Genomic DNA, 19,282 nt, shown 5'->3' on the forward strand with positions numbered 1-19,282 from the left:
CTAACCATCCTGTTTCCTCTCTCACCTTCTGTTATTCAGCAGATTAAAACACTGTGTAGAGAAGGTGATATGGAACGTCCTCTTCTACAGGCAGAGTGTTAACGGATATTCTCTCTCCAAACTCAGTGTGTGTGTGTGTGTGTGTGTGTGTGTGTGTATGGGAAATGTTTCTTTCTGTATTCTATACATTTTGAAATTGCTAGTGTTAATCTGGAGTAAATCTAAAATCAGGCTTCTTCTTCTCTTAATAATCTGCTGTGCTGTGTTTCTGCAACAATAGCTTTAGATATCACACATCCTTTGAGTATCTGGACTTGTGGCCCTGTAACATGGATGGATCCATTCACTGATTGACTCTGCCTCTAATCTACAAATACAGCACAGATGTGTGATTTGCCCTTCAGGCAGACTGAGGATGGCTGTGTAGCTGAAACATTTCTGTTCAGTTTCCACTTGTTATCTTTTCTGTATATTTTGATGGACCATTAAACATGGAACTTTGACATCCATCAACCTCTGGAGTGGATGTTCCATTTATCTGATCAGTGTGCGAACTTTTCTTGGTTTCTTCTTGACATACCATACTATGACATTTTTACAGTATACATTTTTTGACACACTATAGACTTTTCAATTTGATTTTTTATGACAAAAAAATTAACATGTGACTTTTTTTCTGAACTTTTTCCAATGAAAATGAGAAATACTATACAAAAACCTTTTCTTAATTTTTAAATATACTAATCTATGATTTTTTTTATATTGAAATTTACATACTGTATTTATGTATTTTTTTCTGACACTATACTATGACTGATGGAGTTTTTTTGTTTACAACATACTAGAATATGACTTGCTTAAGTTTTTGGCACACTAAGACTTTTTCATGAATTTTTTTTTTTTTTTTTAGATGGTAAAATATGACTTATTTATACTATGCTATGACTTTTTATAACAGATCTTATAACAATTTTCCATGTACTATACTGTTTTTTTTTAATTACATTTTTTTACATACTATACTATGATTTATAATTAAATTTTGACTTTTTGATTACATTTTTTCAACTTTCTACAGCACAACTGCGGTAATGAAACTTTTGACATCCCGTACTGTAACTTTATATAGTGTTTGGCACACTATACTTAAATAGACTTAAATTAAAAATATTTAATGACATTTTATATTGATTTTATGACATATATGTATAATTGTTGACGCTATACTGAGTTTACAAAGAAACTTTTACAACATGCCATACCTTTTTAAACAAAATTTTTTACAACCAATTTTTTTTTTATTTACTACTTACTATGACTGTTTGATGAATAGTTTTTGACATACAATGCTGTGACTTTGTAATTTTTTTAATGACAAACTATGGTATGACTTTTATTTTAAAAAAATTACACTGGTTTTACGCCATTTTTACAACATACTATTGTATGACTTTTTATTAATGTTTTTGACATACACTATGATTTGACATTTTATAAAATTCTAAAATTCTTACATAAAACATACTATATCATGACTCTTTAAACAAAACCTATTATACTATGTTTAATAACGCCACAGACAAACTTTCATTCATCTTTATTTTCACTGAAGAGAAAACATGCCACACAAACGGACACATGTAAAAAAAAAAAACAAAAAAAAAACCTCTTCACATCGGGTGATGTCATTGTGACAGGGAGGGGGGACGGGGTCAGGGGTCATTTCAAGGCACTATTTATTATATGAACATAGAAACAGGTGAGAGGTCAGAGTTCACTTTGAGCTACAGAGATCAATACTGTCAATACGATCAATAATGTCATCAGAGTCAGTGAGAGGGTCGGCTGCTGTCAGAAAGCCACAGTGTGCTCGTCTAAACCAAAACTCATCATCATCATCAAGGAGGTTCAGGAGTCTTAGAAGTCTCTGATCAATTATCAGTAAGGGACAGGAAGTGAAGCAGGAAGTGAGGAAACAGTCTGTTAAATAGAAACTCAGCAAAAGTCAACAGAATCTGTAAAAACAGAAAATCTGTAAAAAACAAACAAAAAATCACAGAAACAAACACAAAGAAAGAAACAACAGAGAAACAAAAATCAGTGAAGATAATTATCAGAAATAAATCAGCAGTTACAACAGAAACAGTTTGAGAAGAGTTTGGAGGGAAATTACAGCTCGACTGAACCTCTGACTGCTGGGTGCTAAATCCAGACCGACCAACATGACATTTTACAGAGAACACGTATGTGTGAAAGTGTCGGACAGACGTGTTTGTGTGGACAGAGTTCTTTGATTATTGATAACCATTAGACAGACAGAGCAGACGGCAGCAGGGCTGTCACTGCGACACGCAGCACTGATCGTACTCAGAAAACCTTCTGATTCAGACAGAATCAGTCGAGATGATAATTTCCAACATGAAGTCAACACAGAGAAATCTAACACTCCTCAACATGATGTGTGTTTCTAAGTGTGTACATCTGTGTGTGTTTATGTGTGCAGCCATGCGTGCTGCAGACACTGCGCTGCCGTCGCTCTGCGGTCAGGCTGCAGCTCCAACATGGTCAACAGGAAGTCACTGAACTGAGCCGCCTGATCCAGCGGCCACTCGTACTTCTCCAACAGCACCTCGAACAGACCCCACGGCTTCAGGCTGGAGATGTGACGCAGCTCACCTGAGACAGGTACACAGACAGGTGAGACAGGTACACAGAGAGGCAGAGAAGAGCAGACAGACAGATGGACACACTGTCTTACCTCTCCTGTTGAAGTACTCTCTCGAGTACCTTCCAGACAAAGCAAAGGGCAGAGGAATCGGTCCGAGCAGCTCGATGACGTGAGCGATGTGATCTGAACACAGAGAACAAACGCACACTGAGTTCCTCTCTGATACCCTGCAGCAGTGTGTCTGTGAGGAGCTGTGCTGCCAGACGGCAGTGGTGTGTGTAGTATGCTGTGTGTTATGATGTGTAGTACCTTCGTCTCTGGTGTAGTCTTCTCCTGAATGAGGTTCAAACAGATAATCTCCTGTCGCCAACTCGAACGCCTGAAACATCATTACATCAATAATCAATACAGCTTTTACAACATGCTATAGGATTACTGATTTTTTTTTTACGTCTTTTATGAAAAATCTGACACACTATACTGTGACTTTTTTTGTGCAGTTTTTTCGACATACTATACTACGACCTTTTCGACACACTATACTATGACTTTTGCGACATACTATACTGTGACTTTTTTTCGACATACTATACTGTGACTTTTTTGTGCAGTTTATTCGACATACTATACTGTGACTTTTTTGTGCAGTTTATTCGACATACTATACTGTGACTTTTTTGTGCAGTTTTTTTCGACATACTATACTATACTATGACTTTTTCGACACACTATATTATGACTTTCTTTGACATACTATACTATGACTTTTTTAGCAGTTTTTTCGACATACTATACTATGACTTTTTCGACATACTATGACTTTTTTCAACATACTATACTATGACTTTTTATCGAGTTTTTTCAACATACTGTACCATGACTTTTTTCGACATACTATACTATGACTTTTTTGCAGTTTTTTCGACATACTATAATATGACTTTTTTTGACATACCATACTATGACTTTATTTGCAGTTTTTTCGATATACTATACTATGACTTTTTTTTAACATACTATGACTTTTTTTGCAGTTTTTTCGATATACTATACTATGACTTTTTTTTAACATACTATGACTTTTTTTGCAGTTTTGCAACATACTATAATATGACTTTTTTCGACATACTACGCTATCACTTTTTTCAGTTTTTTCGACATACTACACCATGACTTTTTTCGCAGTCTTTTTTGACATACTATACTATGACTTCATTTTTTAGCAAATTTTCGACATACTATAATTTTATTTTTATTTTTTTATAAAATAGGATACCATGGCTTTTTTAGGGATTTTTTTCCTGCAATAAAATACAATACTTTACTAAACTGTAACTTTTCGATTGAATTTTTATGACAACCAATACATGACACTTGAATCACATTTCTTTCAACATTTACACAGACTTTTTTACAACCTACAATGCTATGAATTCTTTAATGAAATTTTCTGAAGAATTTTTTCACATACTGAACTAAGACTTTTTAATACTTTTTTTTAAAATACAATATAATAATAATAAATAATACAATATTTTATATATACTGTACTATGAGTTTTCAATGAACTTTTTAAATTAAATTTTATGATATATATATATATGACATCACGTTTTACTGAAAATTGTTATGCTCTACTTTGACTTTGATGTGAAATTTTTATGAAAAATTTGTGACATAGTGACATGTCAGGCTGAGGCTCGTTAATGTTAGCCATCACTTTTAGAAAAAAATTAAAATACACTTTTACTTTTTTTTACCTTTTAATTTACACTCAACTCCCAAACTTCTTTCTAACACATCGAAACGTTTATCACACTAAAGAAGTCTCTGACAGCATTTATCATGTGTGAGGGGAGTCATGTCTGCGTCGTGTGGGTTTCATAGTGAGTTTCAGTGTGTGCGTGAGTGTGTGTACCATGCAGGCGGTGCTCCAGATGTCAGCAGGCGGCCCGTACTCTGCTCCAATCAGAACCTCCAGAGCTCGGTACTGTCGGGTCTGAATGTCCTCTGTGAAGTGTTTGTGCTGGATGAGACACACACAGGGAGACAGAGAGGAGCCATCTGATTGGTCCAATGTTCATACTGACACTACAGAGAGGACGAGGAGAAGATGAAGATGTCTCACCACCCAGCACGCATTTCCCAGGTCAGCGATCTTCACTCTGAGTTTGTGGGCGTTCTGAGGATCCAGAGGACTGAGGATAAAGTCTGACGCACTGAACACTGAAACACACAAACAACACATGAAATCACGTTTATTACATTATCATTAATTATGGATCAATACTGCTGCCTACAGTTAATCTGTATGTGTGTGTGCTCTCACCGTCTCTTCCACTCGAGTATCCTGACTGAGTAGAAAGTGCTGACTCGGATGTCGCTGACATCACAGAGCCTGAGAAGCCTGATAGGCCTGAGGCAGGGCTGGAGAACCGTCCGGGGGCGTGGCCATTACACCTATCCTCCAACCAGGAGGAGGTGGACTCTGGGCTCGCTTTGCTGTTGGCTGTGGAGCAGGAAGTGTTGCCGTTGACAACCAGAGAGCCTGAGAGGAAAAGAGTGCATTTACAGTTTATTTAACTTAACACACACACACACACACACACACACACACACACACACACACAAACCTGACAGTGGGTAAAAAATATTCTATCAAAGTAAATGTTGTATACGAACATGCAATGACAATAAAGGCATTAATTCATTGATGATGTTGTATTATCTACGCAACAGTGTGTGTAACAGTGTGTGTGAGAGTGTGTACTCACAGTTGCTGTCAGTGTCGTCAGGTTGGATCACACCGTCCTCCTCCTCCATCCTCTGAACACACAGACAGAAGGAAATGAAACCTTTACTTTGAAGGGATGAATTTGTCAGGGGTGTAACAATATGTGTGCTCGTCCTGAATCATTCAGATCAGCACATTCAAACATTTCATTTCTGACGGCGTCACCTCAGCGTTTTATTTTTTATTATTCATTCTGTCTTACTGAAAACATTCCGGTATCTGACTTCCTTAAGTATGACCCCAAAACCAAGACACGAACTGAACTGTGAATGCTGTGTACTGTGACACCCCTCATTTTTATCACTTCCTGTTTTAATCTGATGGGCTGCTTGTTAATAGCAGTTGTAGTGAAACATACTCACAGTGCCAGCTTCAGCACGACAGTAAAATTTAATATTTGATCATTCAAATAAAATGAAATACACAAAGAGAGAAAAATAATAAATGTTCACTGTTTCATTCTCACTACGCTCTGTTCACTTTAACGTCTCAGCTCGTGATGCCCCACTCACCACCTGATCACATGACATCATCAGTGTTACAGTACCTGTATATCCACCAGTCTCTCCTCCAACAGTCTCTGCTGACGCTTGGCTTTCCTCTTCAACTTCTTCTTCTTGTTCTTAGACAGCTTACCGACCTACACACACACATGTATACACAAAAATACACACACACACACACACACACACACACAGAATGAGAGAGACAGCAGAACACAGTGAAGTTTCTACACACTGATGTGAATGTGCTCTAACACACACACTCTGTGTTACCTACACTACACACTGGTGAAAACACTATTTGTTTTTATTTCATGGAAACATGCAACAAATGTCCCAAACTGGAATCAAACCAGTGACGTCACCATCACAGGAAACAGTGTGTGTGTGTGTGTGTGTGTCCTACTGAAATCAAACTGGTGACACCACTGGGGTTGCAGCGATATACCGGTTTTAAGGTATACTGTGATATAAAAGTTGACAGTTATTGTACCGTTACATTTGTTTATCTACAATATGAAAAAAAATGCAACTGGACGGAAAATCTCAATTTTATGTATTTTCAATTTATATATACACATATATTCATATATTCATATATTTTTTTCTTCCAATTTATTATCAACGGGGAGACTTTTTACACAATTTCCATTTTAAAACAATGGTTTAAGTTTCAATCATAGAAATAAAACGTTTGTTCAACCAAAAATAATCTGTTTTCATTCCTTTAGGCTCATTTTAACTGATGATAATAATAACTGTGATACCGTGAAACCGAGATATTTTCGGAGAGGCTTATCATAACGTGAAACTCTTAGACAACTGCGGCCTTGGATGCCACCATCACAGGACACAGTAGGTAGGGCTGGCTGAAAATAATCAATTCATCTAATTCAAATCGATTTTCATTTGAATCAGTTCAACCCTTTAATAAAGGCTTTTCCCATGGATATGTGGAGCTTTAACTCCGTTAATCTCTCCAGTAGAAAACAGGCCATGGCGCTGAACTATTGACGACCATAGTCTTGAAAAGCTTCAACATTACCGGCTCTTTTAATCTGTATATTTATCTTTTGGTGTAATATATTATCATGCTGCAGCAGCCGCTCCTCCTGCCGTCTGTGTGTCGGGCCAGCCAAAGTAATATATTTAGTTTTAATCTTGCTCTGAATTTATTCTAATTTAAAATAATTCCTTATAAAATTTACAGTAATAGCTCTCTGAGAATCTCTTTCACAGTATAGCAAAAACCACCACAGGATAGTGTGTGTGTGTGTGTGTGTGTGTGTGTGTGTCTCACTTCCTGTTTTTACATTCAACAAGCTGGATTGTTTGATCAGGTTTTATTAGCAGGAAGCTATTTCCGGCAGGTCAGCACCAGAGACAAGTTCTCACTCTGACATGGCCGTGACCAATGAGAACATAGCAGGCATCACACCTGGACACTTACCTGTAGATCCCTGGGAGCCATGCTAACTAGAGGGACACGTGGAGGCAGACAGACAGGGAGAAAAGAGACAGGAAGATAACATCAGAAACAGGAAGTAAAGATGGAAACAGACAGACAGACAGACAGACAGACAGGTCAGAACTATGTGGAAAGAGAAAAGAAGGAGACAGCTTAACGAGCAGACAGACAGACAGACAGACAGACAGACAGAAAGTTGCTGTGTGTCTGAACAAAGTGGAAACCACAGCTCCCAGTAACACTGCTGTCTGACTCCAGTGGAGAAACATGAAACTGCCATTCTGACCAGTCACGTGGCTGCTCCTCACCTGATGACCCAGAAGGGGGCGGGGCTCCAGCTCTCTGCCAGAAGGTTGCCTCAGCTGCCAGTCTCCTGATGTAAACCTCATCTACGTCCAACAAGATGTTCTCTGGTTTGATGTCGGTGTGGATGATCTTACACTTGGTGTGGAGGTAGTCCAGCCCCTGCAGCACCTGCAGGCACACAGCCGAGTCACTCAACAGGTTAACGTGTCACTAATGTCATGTCCTGAGTCACTGTGTGCACATTGTAGGTGTGTGTGTTACCTGTCTGATGATGGTCTTGACACACACCAGAGGAAGTCCCATGTAGTTCGACTTAATGATCCATTTTAACAGCTGATGACCCAAAACTTCCAGAACCATACAGACATCTGAGAAAAGCTGAGGAAACTACTGACTGATGAAGACGGGCAGGTAGACAGGTACAGGTGAGTATACAGACAGGTAGACAGGTACAGGTGATGAGGAAGGATACGCACTCCGTTGACTCCTGATATCTTGAAGTCATCAATCAGCTGGACGATGGTTTCTCTGTAGGGGTCAGAGGGGTCACTGTCTCTCACCTGTACACAGAAACACTTGTCACCTGTGTACTGCAGAACGCTGTGTTCCAACATCATCATGTTACTGTGGGAGTAACGAGGAATGGACGCAGCACAGACTGCACAGACTTTAATGTCATGACCAGCCTTTCATGATTATCACTCACTATCACTTCTCATCCAAATCATAATTTCCTTGCAGCTGTAGAGTCTCTGCTGCAGATATAACCTGTGTGTGTGTGTGTGTGTGTGTGTGTGTGTGTGTGTGTACTCACACATCTCAGCAGTTTGATCTCGTCCAGAGCCGTCTCAGTGTAATGTGGAGCGCTCTTCACCACCTTCAACGCCACAAAGCGCTTCTTCCTAAACACACAGATTCACGAAACGTGACAGAATCGATGCAAAGACCTCAGAATTACAGTGATAAATGTGTGTGCGCGTGTGTGTGTGTCTTACTGCAGGTCCCAGCAGAGCCACACTGTAGAAAAATGTCCCCAGCCCAGTTTCCTGACCACATGGTACCTCCCGTTAAACAGATCACCGATCTTCACGGGGTAGTAACCACCTGGAACACAAACAGAACGGAACAAAGTGGAGACTCAGCACGGACACAGTGACGAGAGCCTCTGTGTTGGGTCGTTTCTCTGGTCCTGTTTACACCGGTATCATCAGGCGTCCTGGGATCTGATCACAAGTGGACAGCTCTGAGCCTGTCTCTTTACACCTGCCATCATAACGCATGTCGAGTAACAACTTGTGATCAGATCTCTCTTCCTGCTCTTTATACAAATAAACACGAGCATCATTTCCACCCGCGGAGATTGATCTGCTGGAAATTTAATGCAGCAAAAGAAGACGACAAAGGCTGGAAATATTCCAGACACAAACAGGACCATCGTCAGCTTTCAGACGGGACGAACGGACAGAGACCTAACGAAAGGAGGAGGGGTTGTGGTTTGCCGTTGGTGCACGAATGAGCTCATACTTCTGCCTATACAGATGATGTCACCTGAGCAGGCATTCCTTCAGTGTGGCCCAGGAAACATTAGCTCACACACTGCTGACAGAACGCAGCCACATGCAGCACAGATCATCTCTGAATGTGGTCTGAGTGATCAGATCTCAAGACACATTGAGGATGCAATGGGTGCATTTACACTTGGGGCTTTCCACTGTCAGACTGATCACCCAGAATGCATGTTACCCCCGGCCCCTGAGGAGGAAGTCTCATTGGTATAGTAGTGTGTGCTGATTGCGTGCATACTGCAGTTGGAAAAAAAGGTAATAAATCACAATATATTTTATCAAAATACTCAGCATATCGCAGAAATGTATTGTGATCTAAGTATTGTGATAATATCGTATGGTGATTTCCACCCCTACTTAATACTGAAGCTTACGGAGGAGAACCGTACTCAGTCTGCTGTCAGTGCAGCCTGGACCCAGATGGGAGACAAACATTGGTTGGATCAAATATCAGCCAAGTTTATCAATCCTTTATCATCATTTATTTTTAATTGACTGTAAATACATAATGCAGCAGGGGGAGCTGTTTAACTCCTTGATTATTCATATTTTCACTGCGTCAGAAAATCAGAGGATGAATCATCGTCAGTCATTTCGGTTCTCTTCACTGAATCAGGAAATAAACTCTCACCTTTGCAGTAATCTGACGGGTCTTCCTGCTCCTCATCGTCAGAGCCCAGCAGCTGGACAGGAGGTGGAGTTAACTCAGGAGGGGGTGGACTTAGAGTCAAAGGGGGTGTGGTCATGTGTGGGGCGGCTGATGACATCATGGGAGGCAGACCGGTGTGGGGGCCGAGGGTGTCAAAGGAACGGAGGAAGGAAGTGGACGAGGAGCCGGGGGAGTAGAGGTGGGAGGAGACGCTGGAGGTGAAGGTCACTGAGTTCAGCAGGAAGGGGTCAGGGTGGGAGGGGCTTAATGGAGGTGTGGGAGGAGCTTTGGTAGGCTGCTGGGCAGAAACTGATGATGATTCTGAGGCATTGTGGGTAATAACGTGTGGTGAAGCTGGAGGCAATTTGAAAGCATCTGTTCGGCCATCAGGCGGACTCTGAGTTCTGTGAGGTGATCTGGAGGAATTCTGGGTAATATTTTGGTTGACAGGGGGCAGTGAGTGGCTAGGACTGTGCTCAGGACTTTGAGACGTGGCAGGAGGGGATTGGCTGAATATCTCAGGCGTCACTGGGGATGTCAGGGAGGTGTTTAGACTCGCAGGAGGTTCCAGGTGTGCTACAGGTGTGTCTGTTGGATCCAGAGGGGGAGGGGGGGTCTGGGGAGCAACTGGGGACTGGGGAGGTGGTGAGACAGGTCGGGGATCACTCTCGGGGGGCAGCGGGGTGGTGTCAGTGGGTGGGGGGGTCTGTGGGGGCGCATGGAGATCTTCAGTACATGTTGGCGTGTTCTGTGGTGATGTGGTTGTATCTGGAGCACTTTGGGGGCGGGGCTGGGCAGGTTGAGAGTGACTCTGCTGGGGTGTCGTGTCGAGGCTGCTGTTGGTATCTGGACTCTGAAGGTTACAGAAGTCATCAGGCCTGAAACAGAGGAAAACAACGTATTACACCACGGCTCCACAGGAAGGGCCTCAAACTAGTGCTTGTCTGAAAAATGTGACATCACAGCCACCTCGCACTGTGGTTGGTCAGCTGTGTGGTGATGAGAAAGTGGGCGGGGTTTGAACTTTTCTTTCTGTCACTTTTCATGTGAATAGATCTAAACTATGAACGTCTTGAGACTGAAGATGTGAAAAACTGGAGACAACCACCAGCGTGGACATTCACAAAGAATGAAAACGCTTTCGATGATGACGTCAGACAGATTATCTGATCGAGTTAACCCAACCCTAAATGGCGGTGCTGTTATGGATGTCCAAGTTGACACTAAACAAGGTTTGGGATTCAGTGAGGTAACGTAAGTGTTGTTATTCTTCTCCGCCTTTGTGCATTCATCTTCATTCATTCATCTAACTGCTTATCCTGTTAGGTGTCACAGGGGGCTGGAGCCTATCCCAGCTGACACTGGGTGAGAGGCAGGGTTCACCTGGACAGGTCACCAGACTATCACAGGGCTGACACATAGAGACAGACAACCATTCACACTCACATTCACACCTACGGACAATTTAGAGTCACCAGTTAACCTGCATGTCTTTGGACTGTGGGAGGAAGCTGGAGCACCTGGAGGAAACCCACGCTGACACTGGGAGAACATGCACAGAGGGCTCCTCCACCCCGGGATCTAACCAGTAACCCTGCTGCTGTAAGGCGACAATGCTTACCACTGTAGCACCGTGCCGCCCAATCCTCTGTTCTAGCTCATCTGCAGTCGCAACACTGAGGACAGTTTTTCACAGGCTGACACTGCAGCGTGCACGAGAAGCGTACAGCTCCCCCAAAGTGGAGGCTGCTCTTAGTTTAGAAAGCACTTGCTTTGATGTGCAGCTAAGTTTTCTATGAGCGGATCATTTTAAACATCGATATCGTAGCCGATCAGGTTTATTTAATTTTGGGAATCGTGTTTTTTTTTATTAAAATTCAATTAATCATGCAGCCATGAATCAGATACCTGTACATGTACAGGAAGGATGTTTTCAGCCTGGAAACATTGGATGATGATGTCATTCTAATCACATACACAGAGTCAGATGGATCATATATCTGTGTCACACACAGCTGCTCCCCTCTCCATGACTTCTCTGAGTCATGGACATTGTTGAGGTTCGGTGTACTAAAATAGACTCTGTGTGTGTGTGTGTGTGTGTTGTGGGATCACGATTCAGTCTCTGGTTCTATTATTGGAGCCGAGTCTCTGCAGACGGAGCACCAAACCTGTTTCTGTCAGTAGGCCACCCGTTAGCTTAGCACAAAGACTGGAAGCACGGGGCAACTGTTAGCCTAGCTTAGCCTAGCCTGTTAACCTAGCTTAGCACAAGGACTGGAAGCAAGGGGGAATTGTTAGCCTAGCAACTAAGACACAGATGTATATGTGGTATCTTCTGTATCACGCATCTTTTTCCTGTGCAGACCTCCTCGTGCGTCAAACTGTGTTCAGCAGTTTAGATGGATCCACGAGGGTTTAAGATCTGTTCAGGTTTATACGCTACATTCATCAGTTATGATGAAGAGTCCCCCACTTCCCTTCAGCGATGCACAGTCATGATCCAGGTTTTGAATTACCGTGTAAAATGTGCGGTTGCTTTGTTTGAGTTCATGACCTTGATTTGTCCCCAGTTCGGTGGCAGCAGCAGTGACACACAGGATATAAAAATCACACACACATAAACACACATAATAAAAACAAATAAACACAGGAGTGAAGAGGCAAAAACATGACATACACAAGTTCAAATATAAGTGAAGAAAAAAAGAAAAGAAGAAGAAAGTGTTGTGGTTGAAGACGAGCTGAGCAGTGAGAGTTTATATCTGGTAGATCTGACCATCGTCTGAACCACAGAGCAGAACCCTAAAGTCTGAGTGTTTGAAGAGGTGACTGTCAGATGTGATGATTCCTCTTTGTTGTTTGGGTCAGAAAACATTTCTGCTGAGTGACAATATTTTAACTGCTGACTTTCATCACTGATGAGATCACAGTTCAGACCAAAGATTCTTGACAAGATGATGTTTTTAGAACATCATAGAGAAAAGTGTCAGCAGAGTGAACTGGCCGGTCTGAGCTCGTCTGAGTTGACTAGAGATGATACACCGTCTCATGGTGGTCACTTCCTGTCAACGTTACAGATCAGAAGTACAGAGAGTTGTCACTTAGGCTTGCGGACGACCTGTTGTCCTTTCTGAGCCGCAGCCGCCTTTTGGCTTAGCGACAATTTCATAAAAGTACACAAATCAGCTTCATTATTAGTCACAAGATTCACAGACAAAACACTGAACTCTGGACATGTTTTCCCCACAAATACAACATGCTAACGTTATTAGCACAAGCCTATGGTATTTTACAACATATAAATTAGCCTAGCAACTAGCAGAGTTTTTCTTTACTCATGTGAAGTCAGGATAAATCACACACAAGACTTAAAATGCAGGTCTGTAGTCAGTTTCCACCTGTTTAGCAGTGCTTAACTTCTTTGATTTAGTTTCATCCACAGGTCTGTGGTGATTCACACACTTCAAGATAATGCTTTGTCAGCTCTGGTGATGTGGTTGTCTGCTGACATCAGTCTGATTAACTACACCTGTGTGCTCAGCTCGTAGGTGGGGCTCAAACTCAAAGTAAATGCACACAGCAAAATGGCAGCAAGCAATTAAAAAGAAAAAAAAAAAACATGTTATGTGTGGACCTTAATCTTATCGCAAGTAACACGTTAACCCTGACAGCCCCTATAAATGTATATCTTATAAATATATAATTGTATGTGCGCGCGTGTGTGTGTGTGTGTGTGTGTGTGTGTGTGTGTGTGTGTGTGTGGTCTCTGGTCTCTTACCGATTCTCGTCTGTTCGGACTCTCCGGTGTTTTTTGCCTCTCCGCCGGTGTTTCTTGCCGGTGGTGGCAGCATTTCCAGTTCCTGCACCGACTGCTGCTGAGAGGAGGAACATCAGAGTCAGCGCTACGTTTAGTCACACCTCCACAACACAAGGTTCAGTCACACACCAACCTCCATTAACCTCCATTAATACCGTACACCAAACTCTGATTCAAAAGCTTCAAATTTAACACTTTCTTCTGCATGAGCAAACTTGTACACCTGCAGAAATATATTATGGTCTATGGTTGGAACATGTGAACCCCTAAGGGACTGTTTGTTATTTATGAAGGGGGAGAGGTGGCGTGAAAAGAAGCAGGCATGTTAAATATTTTGAGGGACTTGTGTTTTTCATTAAGGTGAAGGGCACACAGATTTAAATGGTTTTATTTTGTATTTATTTTACTGCTGATTTTTAAAGAAAACATGCCCAAATGACACCATGTATGACAGCCAGAAACTGTAAAAACAAAAAAAAAAGAAAAGAAATTATTGTACTATTTTCAAATGAAAAAGCACGCTCACCAACCGTCTTTCTACGGGACACTCAGAAGATGAGTCCCCTGGGAGCGCAGTTCACATGCAAGTGTGTATGGAGTATTATGGTTTAACCATGAGTACTGTGGTGCAATGCCATTTACAATTTTATAAGTAAGCAAAAGCACTTTAAAGTCTGCTCTAACCTCTGCCTGAAGCCAGTGGAGCAAGGCCAACACGGGAGTAATATGCTCATAATTATCCGCTCCGGTCAAAACACAAGCTGCAGCGTTCTGTACCATCTGAAGACCCCGAAAACTCTTCTTTGGCAAACCTGACAGAAGGGCACTGCAATAATCTAGCCGTGATGTGGCAAAAGCATGAATAAGTATCTCAGCACCCTTAAATGAAAGGATAGGTCGAATCTTGGTAATGTTCCGTATGTGAAAAAAGGCCATTCTGGTCCTTAATATGAAAATCAAACGAGAGGGTCTGATCCAAGAGCACACCAAGACTCTTAACTCTGTCACTGCAATGAATCACAAAATCATCCAGAGACAAAGTAATACATTCATAGAAATGCCTTAATTTTGCAGGACCTGTCTTAGTCGAGTTAAGTAAAAGGAAATTTCTAGATGACCATCCCCTAACTGCAGCTACACAGGTCTCAAGTTTAGTTATCTCTGAACCATTTTGCAGGATATTAGGTGTACAACTGTAAATCGTCTGCAAAACAATGTAAAGAGATCCCAAATGAACGTTAAATCTGGGTGCCAAGTACGTAGAAAATAGCAGTGGACCAAGTACAGACCCCTGTGGAACCCCATGAGTAATGGTATACATTTCAGAGAATGTGTTGTTGTATAAGACACGTTGCGATCTGTCTGACAAGTAACATCTCAACCACAGGAACAACTGACCTGAGATGCCAAAGTCATTTTCAAGTCTGTCCAATAAAATAGAATGATCCACCGTGTCAAATGTTGTACTTAGATCGAGCAACAGTAGCACAGATGCTGACTCTGAATCTACAGCCAAGAATAAATCATTTGCGTTTCAGTTGAATGATTTACTCTGAAAGCAGACAGAAAGAGGTCATTTAATGTCAAGTATTTCAAGAACTGATTTAAGACAATTTGTTCAAAGACTTTTGACAAAAACACAAGATTGGAGACAGGTCTATGATGTTTCAAGGAGTTGGCGTCCAAGCCAGGCTTCTTTAATAAGGGCTTAACTACAGCAGATTTAATACAAACTGAGAAAACACCAGTGGAAAGTGATAAGTTTAAAATGTATAAAACATGATGACCTAGGGTAGACCATAGCTCCTTGACCATCCAAGATGGCAGAGGATCTAAAGAACAAGTTGCACATCGCGCTGCCATGACTGCCTTTGTTAGACTGGGCAAGATGTCGGCTCAAAAACAGAAAAGCCTTAACCTTTATTTATTTATGTGTCAAAAACAAAGTCATTATTAAGATACTGAGGTATCTTAATTCTGATGTCATCCACCCTGTCATTAAAATATGCAAAAAAATGTTCCAACATTCATTAGCAGAGTTAGTAAAATCATTTAATCAGGTATCATCGAACCGCAGACAGGGCTGAACAGTTTAGACACAACCAGGACGTGTCAGGACGTGACAGAGGCGACCAGCCAGGAGTGACAATCAGAGTTCATATGGAAATAAAATGTCACCTGGAGGATCAGTGAGAGCTCAGTTTACCAGGAGACAGTGAACACTCCATCCTATCATATCTGTGGACGTGTGTCTCTGAGTGTGTGATACAGAGTGAGGACTACAAAATGTAATAAAGCAACAGAGTGAAAACATTTTTTAAGAGTAGGGACATTTGGGCCGGTCCTCACTTTGTCACAGGCCTGTTTGAGGGTTAGGACTGTCAGTGTGTCTCAAATCTAATCCTTCTGTACTAAACACAAGTGCGCTAAGCGCGTCCACATCGCCATCTTTGTGACATGGCGGCTGAGGACAACAAGGAGCCAGAGCTGGCTACAGTGAACATGGCCATGTTCTACAGATGGAAGTTCTACATGTTTTTTGCACTAAGGACAAAAACTGTTGTTGAATAGAAGCAGTCAGTGATGTTTGTTGGGTCTGAAATACTATCAACAATAATGCATGTGCTGATGTTAGCTTGCTAGCTAACTTGCTCCTGGCTACAGTGGCACATTTTAATCAGCACTGAAGTTGAGACGTAAGTTTGGTTTGTGTGTGGGTGGAGACAGTGGCGATAATAGAGTGCCGAAGTCATGCCCCTTCCGGCAGAGCTCATGGTAGAGCTTAGATCGGGCCCAAAAAATTCAGCCCGACCCAGCCTGAGCCCGTGCACGTTATGTCCGGGACTGGCCCGTCCCGTCCAATTAACTGTAATTATGGGCCCGAGCCCGATTTAAACCCGACATTTTTTAATAAGTTGGCTGTTATAATTAACGCTAAGGACACACCGAGCGTGTTAGTGCCGTGGAAGTCCTGCGAGTGTACTCACAGGCGCTTGACTGTCTAAGCTCTAGCTCATGGGACCTTAGATCGGAAAAAATATGAATGGCAGTGAATGGGGAGAGCAATATTATCTTTTGTTCCCGTTTGAGTTGCGACATGAAATCTAAATATGTTGTTAATGAATTTAAAACATAAATTTTAAGGTCAAGAAAATCATACTTTGTGGTAAAACTGTTGAGATATAAGCTCTTTAATTAGAAAGACTCAAGAGTACACAGGAGGAGGTCGCATATGTGATGTCATAGCTTTCGCTCGCTTCCTGCAGCTTGGCCTCCCCGCTGAAATTCCACTGTTTTATGATTAATCGATTTATGATTGAAGATGTCTGTGTGTTTTGTGCCAGGTTGCAGTCACTCCAAGCTGCTTGGAAGCGAGCGAAAGCTATGACGTCACATACGCGACCGCCTCCTGTGTAGTTTTTCTAATTACGTTTTTTTCAAAAGCTTATATATCAACAGTTTTACCACAAAGTATGACTTTCTTGACCTTAAAATTTATATTTTAAATTCATTAACGACATATTTGGATTTCATGTCACAACTCAAACGGGACCAAAAGATAATATTTCTCTCCCCATTCACTGCCATTCATATTTTTTCCGATCTAAGGTCCCATGAGCTTCACCGGAAGGGGCATGACTTCGACACTCTATTCTCCACCATCTGCAATTTGCTGTTTAAAAAGAAGACAGAGAAAAAGAGGAAGAAGAAGCTCAGATTAGGTTATGGGTGTTTTCCTGATTAAAGTGTTCGTGATGTGTCAAAGGACAGTCGGAAATTTACCATCTACAATTCTGCAGTAAAATAAAAACAAACTAAACCATTGAAACGTGTGTGGCCCTCCCCTGAGCCAAATTAAACACAAGTCCCTCCCCAGTGCTTAAAATGATATGACATGTCTCCTCCTTTTTTCCCCACACCTCCTCCCCTCACATGAGTAACGAACAGTCCCTTACAGTGAGGGGACAGGCACTGTGTTATGTCAATGAGGGTCCTCACAAGGACAGAGGAACCAGAATGTGTGTGTGTGTGTGTGTGTGTGTGTGTGTGTGTGTGTGTGTGTGTGTGTGTGTGTCACGGGCTGGTACCGTTAGCTAACGGCAGTTAGCTTAGCATGTTAGCTTCGCTCTCTGGAGTTCAGCGTGTTGATTTAACGGTCACTGAATTCGACACAAACTGTACCGACAACACCGACAGCTGTGCCGGGACACCGACCCGGGTCACAAGTACTTTACCTATCAGCATCCTGGGTCCCGGTCCTCAAACCGAACCGGGTCGGAGCGCTGTGTCCCGGCCGGGCTGACGGTTCTCTGACAGCTAGTTAGCCTCCGTGAAGCGGCTGGACGTCCCCACCAACCGGCGCTGAGACCCGGAGACAGTCCGACCGGACGAACTAACCCGGGTCAGAACGGCTCAGTGCTGTGACGCGTGCTGAACGTGGCCTGTCCGTTAGTCAGAAAACAGCTGACGGTCTGCCGTCACTTAGCTCCGTTAGCTCCGTTAGCTCCAGCTGCAGATCGGCGGATCTTCCTGCAGACCGGCCCGGTCAGTCCCGGGTCAGCACCGGATCTGTACCCTTCAGTAGTACCGGATCACTGCCGGCTCAGTACCGGGTCCACTCTTTTATTCTGGGTGTGTTTTCTCTGCTGCCTCGGTCCTACCGTGCATGGTCTCAACAGCTGCTGTCAGTCCGACACCGGACACCGGTCTTTGCGCATGCGCAGTGAACGGCCACGCTTAGACTGGACCCAAACTGGGACCAGTGGCGGATCTAGAAGACTTTACACACGGGCCGGTCTGTGGGTGTCCCCCACGTTAAAGTACTGAACACTTCTACAGGTACAATATGCAGGAAGCAGCGGAGGATCAAGTGACTGAAAAATACACCTGAGTACAGGAACAGATATCTGAGCTGGAGATGAGTTTGGTCACAGAATCAGAGTCAGAAAAACTTTGCTGATCTCTGAGGATGAAACTGATCTGATCTGAGCAGAGAATTATGACAACGTAAGAATAAGAATATGAAATAGCAGCATGTAATTATAAAGCAATAAAATAAAACAAAATAGAAATGAAAATGTGCATTGAAATAAAAAAAATAATGTGTGTATTATGCCACAGTGTTTAACACTGGAACTTAAGATACTGAAAATATTGCAGATAAAATACATATCATCACTGTTCTGGGGCTGTAAGTGTGTTAACTACAATAAAATATAATATACAATCACTGGAGTAACACAAGAATATAAAATAAAATTTAAAAAAAAGGAATATGTGCAGATATGTGCGCTGAATGTTGAATAAATATAGATATTCAAGAGGTGAATATTAGAATATTACTTCAGTAAAGTCTTAAAGTACCTGATATATTAATTATCAACAATAATTGCATTATATTAAATGTATTTAAGTATTGAAAGTAAAACTACAAGTAAATGCTGGTAATAAAAAAGTGAGCAGTCAGAATTCTGAGGATTATGAAGTTTTTACACCCCCTTAAACATGA

General features: G+C 41.9%; 1 protein-coding gene across 1 annotated transcript; it reads right to left on the minus strand.

Moving 5' to 3' along the window:
• Positions 1-1,645: 1,645 nt before the first annotated feature.
• srpk3 (SRSF protein kinase 3) lies at positions 1,646-18,481 on the minus strand. Its single transcript, XM_049580281.1, has 17 exons — positions 18,009-18,481; positions 13,735-13,831; positions 9,936-10,831; positions 8,735-8,843; positions 8,554-8,641; positions 8,212-8,299; positions 8,001-8,107; positions 7,742-7,907; positions 7,416-7,441; positions 6,010-6,102; positions 5,443-5,494; positions 4,998-5,216; positions 4,797-4,894; positions 4,587-4,694; positions 2,978-3,047; positions 2,759-2,851; positions 1,646-2,676 (listed from the first exon to the last, which is right to left on the minus strand). The coding sequence occupies exons 1-17, from the start codon at positions 18,016-18,018 to the stop codon at positions 2,492-2,494; spliced, it is 2,505 nt and encodes an 834-aa protein (XP_049436238.1). The 5' UTR covers positions 18,019-18,481; the 3' UTR covers positions 1,646-2,491.
• Positions 18,482-19,282: the final 801 nt, after the last annotated feature.

The sequence above is a fragment of the Epinephelus fuscoguttatus genome, linkage group LG7, assembly GCF_011397635.1.
Source record: "Epinephelus fuscoguttatus linkage group LG7, E.fuscoguttatus.final_Chr_v1".
In the NCBI taxonomy this organism is placed as follows: Eukaryota; Metazoa; Chordata; class Actinopteri; order Perciformes; family Serranidae; genus Epinephelus; species Epinephelus fuscoguttatus.